Here is a 16,662-nt window from a genome sequence, read left to right on the forward strand (position 1 = left end):
TCGTCTGGACTTCTGTCCTCATAACGCATCATGCAGAGATCCGTACTCCCTATTTTTCCCGGTGCTGTGGTACAGTCCCAGCGTTTCTCTATGGTGCAACTTCATCTGGATGCTGCTAGAACATCCCTGGGTGGGTGAGGGAGGGGGGTGTCTGCTCGAGTCTGAGCGTTGTTTTTGGATTACATCACTGTATCGTCAGAGGTTGGGTATTCAGTCTAAAGAGGCGAGAAGACCACATCAGTCCCAGTCCTTTCTCACAGCTGTCAGTCTTAGTCTTGCCAGACTCCGAGAAATATCCCAATAAAGAAGACCCCACCGCGCTATTGTGTGTTTGGAATACGCACCGGGACTACCTACTGCTGGACAATACACAGGCATCATGACGCAGGGCAAGGTATGAGCTTTAATGTCGTTATTCAGTTAGGACTTAATTAAGACGTCGAAATCAATATTTTTTAATGTATTTACTGTGAATATTTTCCTAACAGTTGATGTGAGTGCCTACCAAATCCATTTAGTCCCATTATTATCAGGTGCGTAATGGCAATGCGGACTTGTAGATGAAACTGGCTTTCGTCATTTTCAGTAATCATAGAATTACTTGAATAACTAATTTTGCGCCCTGCACCGTCACATTTTCTGCAGGACTCGAGCGTACGGGGTTTCTCATTAGTGAGAAGTTAATCTACTTCATTAATTTTTTTCTTTTCATATTCAAAGTATTTTTCACATTTTGTGCGCCGTGTAAGTGATACTTTAGCAAATGCGTCACATCACCATGACAACCTTTATTTGTGTAGACCTGGCTGCATGGTTACATCCAGGCGGTTACATCAGTCATTGAGGATTCTGGATTATTATTGTTTTAAGCTTAACACTGTGCATCTTTTTTTACTTTAACATCGCCTGTCTGTTATGTTTTCCAGACTGACGATATAGGTACGAATGATCCCCGTGGGTGTTTCTTATCTTTAAATATAGATCTTGACAGCTGAAGGCTTCGTGCGCGTAAATCTGTCAATCAAAACCTTTTGTAATTCGTTATAATTACAATTATTAAAACTAAAAATGGGTTAAAACTTGACGTACCCCACTGAAATTGTGACAAGGCAGCCTGACGTGTCCGGTGAAGTGTTAATTATTAAGAGCAGCTGCTATTTGAGCTGAGGGTTGGATCGTCGGTACTATGAGCTGAGGTTTCATTTAAATTTAAAGCACCAAATTAAACTTTAATGGGAAAGTGAACAATTTTACACTTATATAAGCTGTTGATAATAGCTGTTTACTATTTTTACAAACAATATTTATTTATGTTTTTGTTATTATATATTTCTTTAGTCATTACTCCAAATCTTTGGCACAGTTCATCCTGGTATAGAACAACACCTATCAAAAATCTACAAGTCCTCACTTTCATATCAATATATGTATTTTGTTGACATTAAAAACTACAAATTAAAACCCCTTTACCCCAGTCATATGTGATTCCAGATATGGAACCATTTGCACTCAAGATTTAATATTAAATAAAGAGGCCAAACATAGGGGATAGTCAGAAAAAAAATGGTTTGCTATTCGTTGAAATCAAAGTGTTAAGTTGAAGATAACAAAGTGTTCATCTTGTATCCAACCAGCTGGCACTTGCAAACAAGACCACCAACGGCTCTTCCAGTGGAGAGGCCTTGGTGGCGCCTGCACCTCCGAGCTATGAGGAAGCCACTGCAGGTATGGCTGCTTTTTATCCCTCAAATCATCTTAAAGAGTCTTCATCTTACATATACTCTTAAATATTTGCCAGGTGTTGAATTCATGTGGTAGTGATGGGATTACATAAGCAAATATTGTCTAAAACATGTGTTGTGATGATCCCTTTAGGCGTCAGTGCTCCTTGCTACAATGATGTTGAGATGCTCACAGAATTCAACTGGGATGATCGCAACATCAGGAGGGTCTTCATCCGAAAGGTATGAAAAAGCTTAATTACCTAAAATGCTTACTGATGATAACACTGTGACTGAATGCCGCACATCACTGATAATGTGTTGATCAAGTGCTTTTATATACTTTATAGGCCAGTACATAGAACAAATACTTTCTTTCTTTTTTTAAGGTGTACAGCATCTTGATGATCCAGCTCTTGGTTACTCTCGCGATCGTGGCTCTGTTCACATTCTGGTGAGCGTCTGGTGAAAGCAGGTTTTTTTTCCAGTATCCTCTCATGTTGAATTGTATAAGCCTCGAATGGTAGCACACTTACCTGAGCCACTCTCTTACAGTGACCCTGTGAAGGACTACATTCAGACTAATCCTGGGTGGTACTGGGCCTCTTAGTAAGTAACACCATCCCTCAGCAGTGTACACTTATTTTGTGTTGATGTCTTTTCTGTCTAAAGACATATCAAACATTATTCTTGTTGTTTTGCAGCGCTGTTTTCTTTGTCACTTATCTGACCTTGTCTTGCTGCTCTGCACCAAGGTGAGGCAGAAGTTATCAAAAAGGAAATGCACATCATATGGAAACAGTTAAATCACATCAAATATTGAAACACTGGTCTTTGTTTACCCCTACAGGAGACAGTTTCCATGGAACCTGATTCTGCTTGTCATCTTCGTAAGTATATCGCTGATATGTGTTATCTTTTTAATATGATTGCTTCCACATGGATGGGATTCTCTGAACTTTTTATAGCAGTAAGATATAACTCATTATTTTGTGCATTTAAAAGCTGACTTGCAAGTTAACTCTGGAAATCTAACAATAAATATATAGAGATTTTTTTTTAAGGTGATGTTATTTGTTATGCTGTTATTCGCATATAATGCCTTTATTTTCCGACTGACTGTCCTATGTTACAGACTCTCTCGCTCTCCTACATGACAGGGATGTTGTCCAGGTATATTTTGCATGCCTTCTTTAGATTTTCTTCTTAATGGATTTTATATTCAAATAATTTTAGCCAGCAGTGTATTTTCTTTACAGCATGTCAATTTAAAGTTAGCATACTTTATTTATTTTAGCAGGATAATCCGATCTGTGCCAGTGCTTTTTAGGCCACCTAAAAAAAAAGTATCCTGAACCCCCAACCCTGTGGTAACAATTGCATAACATTTTACACGTTTGCTGTTTTAACAGCTTTTATAACACCAAGTCAGTGGTGATGTGTCTGGGCATTACAGCAGCAGTCTGTCTCCTGGTCACAGTCTTTAGCTTTCAAACCAAGGTGAGAAAACCAAAATGCTCTTCTTTCTGTGCACTTGTGAATCTAACTTCCCTGAATCACCTTTTCCTACATGTTGACTTGCATATGTCTGGTTTGATGTGCTTTCTTCTTTGCAGTTTGATGTGACCTCATACCAAGGTGTGCTTTTTGTCTTCTGCATGGTGATGTTCATCTCTGGCCTGGTGCTGGCCCTTGTCCTCCCTTTCCAATATGTAAGTGTGATCAAACTAATCCAATAATCGCATAATTTTTCTGTCAGGTAAACATGAGTTAGCTGATTGTACCAGAACGGCCAGGGTTTAAGACACCAGACACAAATTTGGACATAACTTCTCATTTAAGGTTTTTTCAATTGTTATTATTTTCTGTCATGTAGAACAGTAGTCTACTGAAGAGATTAAAAACATGTGGAATTCGGTGGTTAATAAAGAAAAAATAGTTTCACATTTTAGATTCTTTAAAGCACTGCTTTGACAGGAGTTTTGCACACTGTTAAAATGTCCTCACCCTTCTGCATGAGGTAGATACCTGCTATTTTCAGCAGTATAGCTAACTCTCAGACATCCTTTGACTCTAGTAAAAAATCTTCTCGACGTATTTTTAGACTGCCTAACCATTGTGTCTTAAAAAACAATAAATAACTACACATTTCTTTTTATTTGTTTTAGCAGTTTAATACAGTAGTCAAATAGGGCTGGTTGTTGTTTTGCTTTTGCTTAAATCTACAGTATTTAAAATAGTAAAAATGAATAAAGTCCCTCAAATGAGTACATGTTTTCAAACTAATACAGCCTCAACTCCAAATTGAGAACATATAATAAAATATAATAGTATTTCAGCTGATTGCTTATTGTAAATTAGTAAATGGAATCACAACTAATAAATGAATATGTGTCATTCAGGTACCCTGGCTGGATGGTGTCTATGCTGTCTTGGGAGCTATACTGTTTACCATGGTGAGCATATAAATACAGAGGAGCTATTACTAATAGGCCCAGTCACATTTAATAGAACACATGCAGTAGGTGCCTACAAACAATATAAAAGTTGAGTTATTTGTTTTTGCTTTTTTAAAAATTATTATTAATATGTGTTGCAGTTTTTGGCATTTGATACCCAACTCCTTATGGGGAACAAGCGGTACACCATGAGTCCAGAAGAATACGTCTTCGCCACTCTCAACATCTACCTGGATATCGTCTATATCTTCTCCTTTTTCCTCCAGATCTTTGGAACAAAGCGAGAGTAAACCTGTCGACAAGAGCTGCACCAATTACAGAAATGTAGTCAAACATAAAAAGAGTCTTTTAAGCTGTTGTTGATAGTGGTGATGAGGCTCCCAGTTAACAGCTTTATTTATTTATTTTGCCTTATACAGATGAGGTTGTCAATACTTTGTACAAGTAAACACCAATTTTGGGGTATGTGAGTATTCACACATAAAATGTCTATAACCTTTCCATCGTCTCTAGCATGTTTGTGAACCCATGAGCCAAACTATGGCCTATCACCCAGAAACACTCAATAATCAGTGATCATCTTCATTTCGTGTAGCGTTATCAGACTGTGAGTGTTCATATAAAACTATATGGGTCTCTTATTGTCATGCTTGCATAGGTATAATAAATTTCCTGCAAATAATAGATGTTGATAGTCATTAGGAGATACTTTATGGATGACCCAAAAAAAATCTAACTATGCCAAATTCAGTCATTATATCATGGGACTGTTGCTGTGGGTTTTCATGTGGATGACTGGAAGCACAAATGAAACTTTAAAAAGGCTTAAAAGACTTGAATAATTTGCCCGTTTTCAGTCGTATCTATTCTTGTCTTACTACTGTGAATTACAAGAAACCCCACTGTGTCTAACAGTTTGAGGGTAGGAAACACGTTCTCTGGAGTTTGAATGACAATCTAAAAAAATGATTTATTCAACGTGGGATTTTGGTGTTGATTTCTGCCTTGACTTGTTGATTTATGTTAATATTATACACTGTTTGGTCAGTAAGATATTACACTATATTCACCTTGTTGTGGTGTTTATGGTATGTCATTGCATTTGAATCTGAACTCTTTTAAATCATGGTTTTTCATGAATAGTACTTAGTTTGAGGAAGCCTTCATTTTCAGCATTATAGTTTTTTTGGGGGGGTCTGTATGTACACTTCTGTAGTTGGTTTGAAGTGGTGAGAAATGGTAAAATATAAACATAACAGTGCCATATGTGCATGGATTGACTTTTATTTTTGATAAGGCCTGTACTTAGAGAGGGATTTGAACGCTATATTTCATAAGATTTGAAGTTTATTTTTTTAAGACAGAAAGATGTATTTTAGAAAGTGTATGAGATAAAATGTGTAACGAGCTAGATGCTTAAAATAAATATATAAGTCTTCTAAAGTGGCCTTGGATAACCTTTATTTGATTCCATTGATGCAGTTTCACGTTTTATCAGGGCCCTGCATTTCACGCTAGATGTTAATGTTATATCGGGTGAATGTGTATGACTGTCATCATGGTTCTCTCTGATTAAATAAATTGTGCTAAAAGTATCTTGTTGTTTCATCTGTATCAGTAAAGTCTTTGACTGAACAAAGGGATTCATGGGTTTGGTAGTTTGGGGCATCCCCTATACTGAGCCTAAAATTATGTGAGCCTGGCGGCTGGGAATGGGTTAAGTAGCAAATGCTAAAAGAAGTTATACATTGATTTACCAATATATTAGGTACACCAATTCAATTCCTTGTTAATGTATATATCCAATCAGTCAAGCACATGACAGCAACACTGTGCACTTAAGCATGTATAGATCACCAAGATGACCTGCTGAAGTTGTAAATGACCATCATAATGAAGAAAGAAAGGTAATTTAGGCATTTCAGAAACTACTGATCTACTGGGATTTTCCTACACAACCATCTCTAGAGTTTACCAAGGATGGTCCAGAAAAGTGAAAATATCCAGTGAGCAGCAGTTCTGTGAGGAACTGCCTTGCTGATGTCATGAAAAGACAGACTGCTTTAAGCTAATATGAAGTCAAAAGTAACTCACATAACCACTTTTACAACCAAGTAACGCAGAAGAGCATCTTTCAATGCCCAGCATGTTTAACCTTGAAGCAGACAAGCTACAGCAGCAGAAAACCAGATGCCACTCCTGTCAGCTAAGAACAGAAACACAGGCTGCTCTTCACATTGGCTCACATAAATTGGATAACAAAAGACTGGAAAAAGTTGCCTGGTCTGATGTGTCTCAATTCTTAATGCAACATTTAGATGAATATTTGCTGACCATATCCATCCCTTTATGAAGCAGCCATCAGAGAAGGCTGCTTCTACTGGGTCACAAAGCTCAAATAATCTCAAGCCAGTTTCTTGGTTTCAGTCACCAGATCTTGATTCAGTCAAGTGACTTTGGGATATGGTAGTATGGGAGATTGAATCAACTGTGTCATCCTATCATGTCAAAATAGGCCAAATTGTCTGAGGAATGGTTCCAGCACTTTGTTGAAAAATGAAGTCAGTTCTGAAAGCCAAAGGGGGTTCAACTGCATACTAGCAAAGTGTCCAGTGAGTGTATGGGTTGATAAAGACTCATATTTATCATTTTTATTGTACAAGCCCAAAGTCATCCAGAAATAGACAGTCCACTTTTACAGTTCACTTGTGATTTGCTGCAGAAACACATACATTTTAAGAAAATATCCTTACTGGTGTATCTCTCATGGAACAAATCGGTTTATTGTGTGTTGCAGAACTTTCAAAAATAGCATCTGGCAACACTTTCATTTAAGATTAAAAAAAAAAAAAGAAACGTGTGAAATTATGGCATTTCATCCACTTGGGATAAGAACAGTTCCGTAAGTGCAATTTTTTTTTCTATAAGAATAGAACAGAATAGCCCTTTATTATCTTTGTACATGTACAACGAAATTATGGATAACGAAATAACTCTCATTCACCATTATCCTTGACCTCATTGCTTTTTCCATCGAGGTCAAAGGCAATTGATCAGTAAAAGAAATACACAGGATTTAGTGCGCTTTGATTGTATCCACAAGTCAAGTCCTACGGCTGTGACGTAGGACTAAACGTCAGAGACCCTCCGTTAAACCAGAGCCCTAAGGCGTCCCACCATTCTGCAATCGACCAGTTAGCCTTAGGTACACTGAAATTTACAACATCCAATCACCCAATCATAATGTACGATGGTCAGACGCTCGGTTCAGCCATGTTGTGGTTTTGAATGAGGAAGAAGCGGGAGATGTTATTCTTCAACGAGTTTATTTACAATTTATTGTCACGTTAAGGATATATAAATGAGTTAGGGTGTAACCCAACATGATTTTCGTTTTCCTGAACGCGTCGGTTGCGACTTATCGCATTCCCGTTGTAATTTAAACATACTTTCATAAATTAGCCGTGTAGCTAACAACGTTAGCTAGCAGGGTAGTTAGCCTAGTTTGCTAGTTAGGTAGCTAGCTAATTGTAAGCTAAATATCAGGCGGTTTTGCGAGTGTTCGTGTGATGATAAAATGGCATTTGTTAGGAGTGTTGGTGTTTGAAGCAGTCTCGGCTAACTTTCCTCGGTCGAAAAAAGCACATTAGCTTAATTGGGTTTGACTACATTGACACTAAGGCTGACTCAAATCAGTGACAGCGATTTGTCTTGAAACTAGCGCCGTTATTTCCAAAACTTTTGAGCCATGTTGAATAAAATCTGCGAATGGATAGAAACGAGCGTTGCCAGTCTTCGCAATGGTGTTCCAGCTGCCGAACACCCACATGCTCAACGCACACCAAGAGATGGTCAGATGAGGAGGAAAAGACCCTTTGAATGGTACGAGCAGATATATCTGAACTCCCTTGGTAATCAATGCCAAGAAGCTTAAACCCAGACAGAACTATGAGTACAGTGTTTGTGTGACCGCAGTGTTTTAGCTCGCTGTCCATTTAGCCGTTATCTTAAGTTTGACAAAAACGAGGTAGCGTGTTGTTAACAGGATACCGTTTGTTTTTCTTTAAGTTTGGAAGATGGCCATAACATCGACCAAGATGGCTTGGTGATAAAGAAATCACGAATGGGTAAGTAGAAACTCACTCACTTTGTTACGTATGTTGTGCATGTAATTGTGGGGAGTATAGGCATTATTTTCTGTGTGTTTGAAATTTCTACAGGGGATCTTATCGACACAGTCAAGAATGCAGCTGAAGGGGTTAAGAATCACAGCTCCAATGTGGCTGCATGGATGAAGAACAATGTAAGTCCTGCCTTGAGGAATATGCTGACTACCTCCCCTGGTTTGCCACCTGGAGAACCTCATCCGCGCCCCTCAACATCATCAGCAATTTGGACAGGGAGGCCGGTATGGTGCAGATTTATGGGTGTCCCTGTAAAGACTGTTGGCACACATGAATTTTATTTAACTTGTATGTGTTCGGATTTAGATCCTTGACAGGAATTCTCAGAATGAGACATTTGCTGCTCCCTCAACAACTTTGGAGTGGAAAACGTCAAAATCTGGTAAGCTTAACATTTTAAACTTTTCGGAAGTTGTTGTATTAACAAAACTGAGCTGAACAGAGATGGGCATATGCAGCATTTCCAAAATTCCACCCTCCCCGAATGCCTGTCCACTCCAAGTAACTATGATTAAAACTAAAAGGTTTTAAAACATTCACTGGGTTTTGGATGTTGTGGCACCAGTTGAATTACAGTGTTTTCCAGGACAGTGCTGTTGTAAGAGCTTTCAGCTTCCAAGTATGTCTTTTAAATTGTCTGACAACCTTTATATTTTGTTGTTTGTAATACCTTCTTACTCTACAGTCTTTGATTGGAAATACTTTAGCAAATGTACTGTATCAGACTGTATGGGCTTTGTGATTTTCATACCCCAGTTCTGCTCTTGTACTACTTAATTGCATAGACACTAATTTGTCATCAATCTCAGGTATGTTAGGTCCAGAGTATTTGGACGGTGACACAGTGACGTTAGTTTCAGCAGCATTGCGAATAATTTTTTGATAGCAACAATACAACAGGCCTTGTTACATAATAAAATATAGAAGTATTAGTATTAGAATGTAATGCAGTATTAAGGGCTGATTTAGGCTTCGATGGTGATGAATACGCCAGTCACAATAATTGCGGGCTACATTGACCCGACATGTAGTTGGGTGTCTTGGAAGATGCACAGGTTACTTAATAGGTTATGGAGTAGATTTTGCACTGAAGCATATATCAGGTGTAAGTCATGATGATATGCGATCTGCATTTAAGGTTTCAAAAACCTGTCTGGGCTGTAACTCTTACTGTACTTTCTCCCTGTATTCCAGAGTGGTTGCGTAATGAGAAGTCAAATACGGGATCAAAAGTTTGTAGGCGACAAGTGTGCATGAGTCCTGTGCATCGTGAGGTGCCAAAAACAAACGGGCATTCGGTTAATTTGCCACCCTCCATCACCCCTAAATGGCAGCCTTCTCCAAGGCTAGGCAGGCCTTTAAGTCTCCGAACGCATGGAACTCAAAGGTATTCTTGTGTTCCTTACATCTTTTGCGTGTCTGTGTCTGATAGAAAATTCTTTTTCAGCAGTTGCTGCTTGTTAAATTATTTATTATTGTGACATGTAAGCAATATTCAATCATTATTATAATTTTTTTTTGTAAATCCAAAATTTTGTCTGCAGTTCGTTTAGTGGAGTAGGTGCAACAAGCAGCTCTTGCACCAGCATGTACGAGAAGACCTTTCCCATCAAAGTGGTGCAGAGCCCAACACACAGTACCTCATCAGGCTGCTCACCCAAGACCAGGCCCCGCTGCACAGCACAGGAGGTTATTTATGAAAGCAGTAATGAACTGTGTGATTCCTTCATATCTATTTGTTGCATGTCTGTGTGTTCATACTGGGGGTTTTCTTTGTTTAACAGTCTGTTCGAGAGGAGGAGAAGGAGGTCTACAGGCAGCTTCTTACTATGGTCTCTGGTGGTCAGTCGTCTTATCTTCACAATGGCAGCTCACACACTATTGTGAGGTCTCACAGAGATTTGTACGTATTGAATCAATGCCATGTTCCTGTTACAAAAAATGTGTAATGAGATATAATTTTCTTTTTTTTGGGGGGGGGGGTGAAAGAAGCATGAAAGGTAGTTTTCATATCTTCTTATTTTGCGTAGCATGGAATGACATGGCTTTCATGTGCATTGATCCAGAGACTTCAAAGGGGATCTTCTTTTTTTCCTGGTGTGCACATTATCATTAGTATTAGTAATAATTCATGTAGCTATGGTATGTGGGGAACAGAACAGCCTACCCCACTTTATCATGTTGTTGTAATCATGTTGTTTCCAGACCAGTCACTTATTGTACCATTCTACTTGTCATTGTCCCATTAGCACCAGCTTCCTGACCACCAGCCGCAGACTGCTGCAGTTCTCTTCTCCAACTGGGTCAGCAGCAGGAGGAACTTCAGAGGGGCCCAGCAGTCCCGCCAGCCCCAGGGGAGTCTCTAGCCAGTGCTCCAGCAACCTTCCCAGTCCACTGGGGGGCCCCAGCAAGCCAGGGATCCAGACATGGTCCCTGGACAGGGACCTCAGTTCCAGCAGAGGAGCTACTCTCATATCAACTCCTTCTCCATCAGCTCTGCAGGATAACTCTTCTCAGGACACACAGTCATCAGGTAATCATACTGAGTACTTGATGGAAATGGGGAGAGCATTGAACATATTATTGTAAGTGAATTAAACGTTACTTGGTGGTTGTTCATGAGTCTTATTCTTGCCTTTTCTTACAGCTCATGATGGCGACTCTGTAATTATTGTAGATGAGCAAAAAAGTAAAAAACAAGACAGCTCGAGGTTAGTATTTCTTTTGGTCAGGCTTGCTATTTGAAGTGTAACTTGGTTAAACATAATACAAACAGAGGCATTTATAGCCAAACATTTCAAGTTGTTTTCTTATTTTGTTTATAAATGTGTATGTGTATTAAGTATTTAGGTAGATTTCAGCACAACCAAGGTTTATACATATCACGATACATTTCTGTCTTAACAGTGTGCCATGTTTCCAAGCTGAGTTATGGATCAAAGAATTGTAAGTGTACTAAATTATTTATTTAATTTACACGACATTTGAATAGTGCAAAAAGATCTTTTTCCTTTTTTAAATTCTTCCTGTAGGACAAGTATGTATGACTCCCGGGCGAGGGAAAGACGGAGACAGATAGAAGAGCAAGAAGCTCTGGCTGCTCAGTTGCTGCAGCAGGTGAGTGGTCAGCTCACAAAACCTTATTGGGTTAAGATTTGACATGTTCATTATTTTTCCTTTTGCGTTAATTTGCTTTGTAATTTCTGGTTCTCAGCGCCTGTCTGACGAGGAGCAGCGTAGCCCAGATGTCGAAGTCTGTGTTCGAGTTCCTTTGGAGAAAGAGCTTCCTTTGAGTCCTATCATAAAAGAAGAGACGTCTTTGGAAGAGAAACCAGAATTCCCTGAACTTACAGAGGTATGGAAATTGTACCCTAATGTACTTGCATAGCTCATTATATATTTATTTAAATCAGTGACCACAACAGACTGTCGCAGGAAAGTATGTTTTCTAACTAGTATTTATCTTTTAAAAAGTAAAACTGCAACTACATTTTGATGATAGATGTGCAGAGATTTCTTCTACAATCTTTTGAAAATTAAGTGCTCTCTGTTAGTTTTGTTAAGTTTCCTCATTTAATCTCATTTATTTATCAGTAATATTCTGATTAAGAATATGAAGGGACTTTTACTTTTAATTACTGTCCTTGCATATTGTCAGACTAATTTTTTATCATCTAAATTGTGTTCAGATCCATATAAAATGTAAGTACTATTTCATGGTTTTATACATGTATACTGTCTCATTCTTCCTCTTAAGGAAATGGAGACTGAAGTGAACAGGGTGCTGAGAGGGGGCAATCCTCATGAAGTGTTAAGTGAAGGTTTTGGTCTCAGCCTTACACGTAAAGACCTGCAAACCCTGAGCAACCTCAACTGGCTCAATGATGAGGTGCGTAAATGTTGTATTAGAAATGAAGGGAAAAAATAGAGAGATCTTATTGACACAATTAAGAATCACAGCTCCAATGTGGCTACATGGATGAAGAACAGTGTAAGTCCGGCCTTGATGAATATACCGCCTACCTCCCCTGGTTTGCCAGGGGGAGAACCTCAGAAGATGTACAGAAAAAGAAATTATCTGTTTCTCTACATCTTCTATTTAAAACAAAAAACAGTACATGATTAAGATTCATGATCCACAACTAAACGAGTGCACATGTCCACTTGATCTAAACGGTCTCTCTTTAATTTCCCAGGTGATCAACTTCTACATGAACCTGCTGGTTGAGCGCAGCAAGGATTCCAACATGCCAACAGTCAATACGTTCAATACTTTTTTCTATCCCAAGCTGCGCAGCAGTGGCTATTCTGCTGTCCGCCGCTGGACCAAAAAGATGGACATCTTTTCTAAAGACATCTTGTTGGTTCCTGTCCACTTGGGGGTGCACTGGTGCCTTTCTGTAAGTCCTAATGGCTGTTGTAGAAAGTAATCTAAAGGTTTAAGGACGAGCATAAACAGGCCTGCTTTGTCAGTGTTATACATGCGTTATGTCAGTGTTATATGATGATTATAAGCTTTGACAGGACAGGGAACCATGTTTAAAAATGGCTGTAGTTCCTCAATGGTGTTTTGGTTTTTCTGAATTATCTAAAGCTGAAAGTCTTCACTTTGAGCCAACGGTTTACAAATAAATACACCTTGATTATTGGACCTAACTGTGTAGTAATACACAGTATACAAATGTACATAGGCTCTTAGTCTCAAATGTGAAGCCAATATGGAAGACGCACCTTTTCAGAAAAGACATTTGGTCCATTTGGTACAGATTTTTTGCCTGATTGTTTGAAAGTTGTTGGGCATAATGGATGTGATGTGATGTCGTGAGGGGAAAAATCTTTTTTACCTGAGTGGTTGGTGAGTGAATTCTGGAAGCTGCGAGAGACGCTAAATGAGTGGCGGTCACAAGATGGCCAAGCCAACTTTATTTCTAAAGCACTTTAAAATAGTAACCACTGACCAAAGTGCTAGACATAGCAACAAAAATAGAAATTAAATAGATAAATATATTGAAAAAATGAATAGAATTAAAATGATAACAGAAGAGGTGGGGTCTTAAGAGCAGATCTAGAAATTGGGAAGAGGCTTGTCTAATGTGAAACTGCAACAAATTCCACAATTTGGGAGCCACTATGGCAAAAGCCCTATCCCATCTGAGCCCCCTTCTATTCAGGCAAATCCCCAGTAGAAGTCTAGGGGAGCACAACTCTTGGCCCTGCCCTCAATAAATCACTTTATGGGCTAAGTCAATCATTCTAGGTCACACCGAATACTTGTGATTATTATAGTATAATTTAATGTAGTATAGTATTTTTGCATACAATTCCTTTGAAAACCAAAAACCAATAGTAGATTTATGCTGTCTTTAGTCAGTAATTTAGGCACAGCAACAGAAATGCATCTTCTGTTAGTATCTCAGCGTTTTTGTACATTGAAATTACAAGTGCCTCTCAAATCATGTTTGAATCACACATCGGGGAAAAAACCATTTTGGAAGCACTCATGGAGACTTTGATTTTGCTTTCAGCATTATTTCCATTATTTTACAATAAAGTAAATAATGAAACTTCATAATGTTGGACTTAAACTGGAAACAGTAGGATCAGTGTGATTACAATAACCATTGCATTCTTAATAATACTGTTCTGTCATGTAATAAAATTATTGAATATATTGTTGTTTTAAGGGTCAGTTAAAAATGTGGATATAAATATTTTGGGATTTATTTAGCATTTTGTTTTTTTTCAGGTGGTGGATTTCCGCAAGAAGTCCATCATGTACTTTGATTCTATGGGAGGAAACAACGATAAAGCATGTGAAATATTGTTGTAAGTTTCTGTAGCAGATGTGCAATATCTGTTTAAATGGGGTATGTGTTTTGAGAGGTGAATATAACTCACTGAGATCGCACTTTTTGCACTTCAATTTTGTTTTCCAGTGAATACCTGCAACAGGAAAGTAAGGACAAAAAAGGCAAAGAACTGGATACCTCAGGCTGGATTCTGCACAGCAAAACACGCAATGTAAGTTCTACAGACAAGGTTGTTGTGACAAGTGTTCAAATCACATGGTTTCAGGAATTTTAGATGGGATTTCATTATCTGCCTCACAGTATCATTTTATTTATTTGGCATTTTACTTGTTTCTCTTTTCTATCAGACACTATGTTCTACAGTTGAATCTGATAGCTGTAGATCTATAAAGTCCTTTTGGTTTTTTTGTAAAGCCCTCACTAGGTTTCTGGTAACAAATGGTTTCAAAGTGACAAAAAATGTTAGTAGTCCAGTCTGAGATTTTAAGTATTTGAAATGTTTAAAGATCCAGTTTCTTATGTTTGTGACTTTTGTTTTCTGAATTTTCAAATTAGTTTCTCAGCAGCTTTTACTGTCAAGACATTTTGTAGATAATTTGTCAAAGTGTCACATGTCATTTTGCACTGTAGGTTAATCCAGGTTTGATTTGCACATTCAAACTTGTCTTCTTTCTTTTCCTGTTCTTAGGAGATCCCTCAGCAAATGAATGGTAGCGACTGTGGAATGTTCACGTGCAAATATGCAGATTACATTACCAAAGACAAACCAATCACTTTCACGCAGGTAACTTCAAACAGCATCAATGAGAGTATCTTTTCAGTAAGTAGTCATAATGAAGGCTTAAAAATGTCTTTCCTCTTTTGTTTTTGACAGAAACATATGCCATATTTCAGAAAAAGGATCGTTTGGGAGATTGTAAACCACAAGCTGTTGTGATGTGAGGATGACAATTGTGAAGTTGTACAGTTGCCTCACACATCTTGATGATGGTTGAGTTTTACTCCCCAGGAAAGGACTCACAGATGGGAGACTTGAATTCTGGGAACAACATTCACACCAGCTCATCTGATCAGGAACCAGCTCAGCGATTTCCATCCTCGGCTAAAAGTAGCTGAAAGGATGTTGCTGGAGCAACAAATCACTGCCTCCAACTTCTTCTACAGTTTTTTTTGTGTATGTGTCAGACAGCAGCTCAAACGCTTTGATTTGTACGGTCCAGTCAGAACTGTTTTTGAAATTACACTTGTGCAAATCATACTCTGAGGTGGAATGTTCATTACATGTTTTTGTGCCACAATCAGTTGTCATTGATCACTCATTGATTAACATGTATTGTGTTATCAGTAAAAATGGAAAAAAAAAAAGTGTTTTAAAAGCAGATTACATTCCCAAATGCCAAAGTCTCTCCCCCCCCTGATCTTCACACATGAGAACTCCACACAATGGTGGGACAATCTGGTGGCACACATGAGATTACACACATCGTGTTGCTATTAAAAGTGCTCAGTTTGTTTCAGGCAGGCCTGCCTTGGTTAAGCATGTAGGATATTTGACACCCATTGGTTTGCTACACATTCTCCAGTTACCTGCTGATACACTGGTTTTCTGTCAGGGATCTGGAGCTTAAAGACATTTGGAGGTCTGACTTGGACTTTTGTGTTACTGCATACAGCTTTGCTGTAATGTCTACAAAGTTCAGGGTTGCAGCTTATGTGTGACAACAGCTGTGTGGATTTTACTTTAGTCTGTGTTTGGACAAGAGAATTTTGATGTTATAAGGTGAAGTTAATATTAAAATAGGTAATTACCTCATTGTTGCAGGTAAATTGATAGAATGTCACTCAGTTCTTTATGACATTTCAGTAAAGCTGAGAAATTAATGTGACATAACCTCAGAGTATGATTTAGAGTGAAAAAAACATTGTTTCTCCTTGACGCTGGTTTGCAGGTGTAACCAAACCGTTACACCGTAAGAGTACGGTAAAAGTTCTGTCATTTGTTTATCCAGTTTTCTTGATGGTGTAAAATAAGGTTAAAAGTCTATTTTATGTATTTTGGTGTTCTTTTGTTCAACAACCTTTTGGTATATTCAGTATATTTTGAACTTTGTATATACTTAAAACATATACAGCAAACAATGTAAAATACTTTTTTTTAAGAACGTATTTCCTATCTATTTTATCTAGACTCAAGTCTGTTTTAGAAATAAATTCTCATGTATTGTGGCTTTTTTCTCCAAATACTTTCACAAACTCAAACTAATTTGTGGTTTCAAAGACACGAGTTAAAGCATGAACTTGTCTTTGGTGTTGAGCCACCACAGATTTCTTTATATTTTACTTCTAAGGAGAGGGATGTTTTCAAAGTGCTCTTGAGCAGTAGTTCTATCATTCTGAAGGTCTTTCAAAGATTTTTTGGTGGGGGGCATTGGCTCCTCTGACCATTTCAAATGAATGTTTGTTTTGTTTGTTTAAGCCACTTACATTG

The 16,662-nt window shown here is 38.2% G+C and overlaps 2 protein-coding genes across 2 annotated transcripts; both read left to right on the forward strand.

Moving 5' to 3' along the window:
• Nucleotides 1–128: 128 nt before the first annotated feature.
• Nucleotides 129–5,775, forward strand: LOC146363751 (protein lifeguard 2-like). The gene is made up of 12 exons (XM_084918082.1): nucleotides 129–394; nucleotides 1,635–1,725; nucleotides 1,876–1,964; nucleotides 2,111–2,175; nucleotides 2,277–2,330; nucleotides 2,426–2,476; nucleotides 2,572–2,611; nucleotides 2,857–2,894; nucleotides 3,134–3,221; nucleotides 3,338–3,433; nucleotides 4,124–4,177; nucleotides 4,321–5,775. The coding sequence occupies exons 1-12, from the start codon at nucleotides 380–382 to the stop codon at nucleotides 4,468–4,470; spliced, it is 831 nt and encodes a 276-aa protein (XP_084774208.1). The 5' UTR covers nucleotides 129–379; the 3' UTR covers nucleotides 4,471–5,775.
• A 1,623-nt stretch (nucleotides 5,776–7,398) lies between these two features.
• On the forward strand, nucleotides 7,399–16,400 carry senp1 (SUMO specific peptidase 1). Its single transcript, XM_084917062.1, has 18 exons — nucleotides 7,399–8,062; nucleotides 8,249–8,307; nucleotides 8,401–8,588; nucleotides 8,671–8,746; nucleotides 9,559–9,751; nucleotides 9,909–10,053; nucleotides 10,149–10,267; nucleotides 10,614–10,897; nucleotides 11,012–11,075; nucleotides 11,272–11,310; nucleotides 11,397–11,481; nucleotides 11,579–11,719; nucleotides 12,122–12,253; nucleotides 12,561–12,764; nucleotides 14,111–14,190; nucleotides 14,301–14,385; nucleotides 14,863–14,958; nucleotides 15,049–16,400. Exons 1-18 carry the CDS (start codon nucleotides 7,929–7,931, stop codon nucleotides 15,109–15,111), a joined length of 2,187 nt encoding a protein of 728 aa, XP_084773188.1. The 5' UTR covers nucleotides 7,399–7,928; the 3' UTR covers nucleotides 15,112–16,400.
• Nucleotides 16,401–16,662: the final 262 nt, after the last annotated feature.

The sequence above is a fragment of the Perissodus microlepis genome, chromosome 20 (assembly GCF_051167445.1).
Source record: "Perissodus microlepis isolate ML-2025 ecotype Zambia chromosome 20, ASM5116744v1, whole genome shotgun sequence".
NCBI classification, from domain to species: Eukaryota; Metazoa; Chordata; class Actinopteri; order Cichliformes; family Cichlidae; genus Perissodus; species Perissodus microlepis.

What these genes read in the sequence shown, in the direction of transcription:
- senp1 (XM_084917062.1), top strand. Translation starts at nt 7,929, where the DNA reads ATGTTGAATAAAATCTGCGAATGGATAGAAACGAGCGTTGCCAGTCTT. An exon ending in AAAAAACAAGACAGCTCGAG is followed by an intron (nt 11,076 to 11,271) that starts GTTAGTATTTCT and finishes CTGTCTTAACAG; the next exon opens with TGTGCCATGTTTCCAAGCTG. An exon ending in AAAGCATGTGAAATATTGTT is followed by an intron (nt 14,191 to 14,300) that starts GTAAGTTTCTGT and finishes TTTGTTTTCCAG; the next exon opens with TGAATACCTGCAACAGGAAA.
- LOC146363751 (XM_084918082.1), top strand. An exon ending in GGAGGGTCTTCATCCGAAAG is followed by an intron (nt 1,965 to 2,110) that starts GTATGAAAAAGC and finishes TCTTTTTTTAAG; the next exon opens with GTGTACAGCATCTTGATGAT. An exon ending in TTGTCCTCCCTTTCCAATAT is followed by an intron (nt 3,434 to 4,123) that starts GTAAGTGTGATC and finishes TGTGTCATTCAG; the next exon opens with GTACCCTGGCTGGATGGTGT.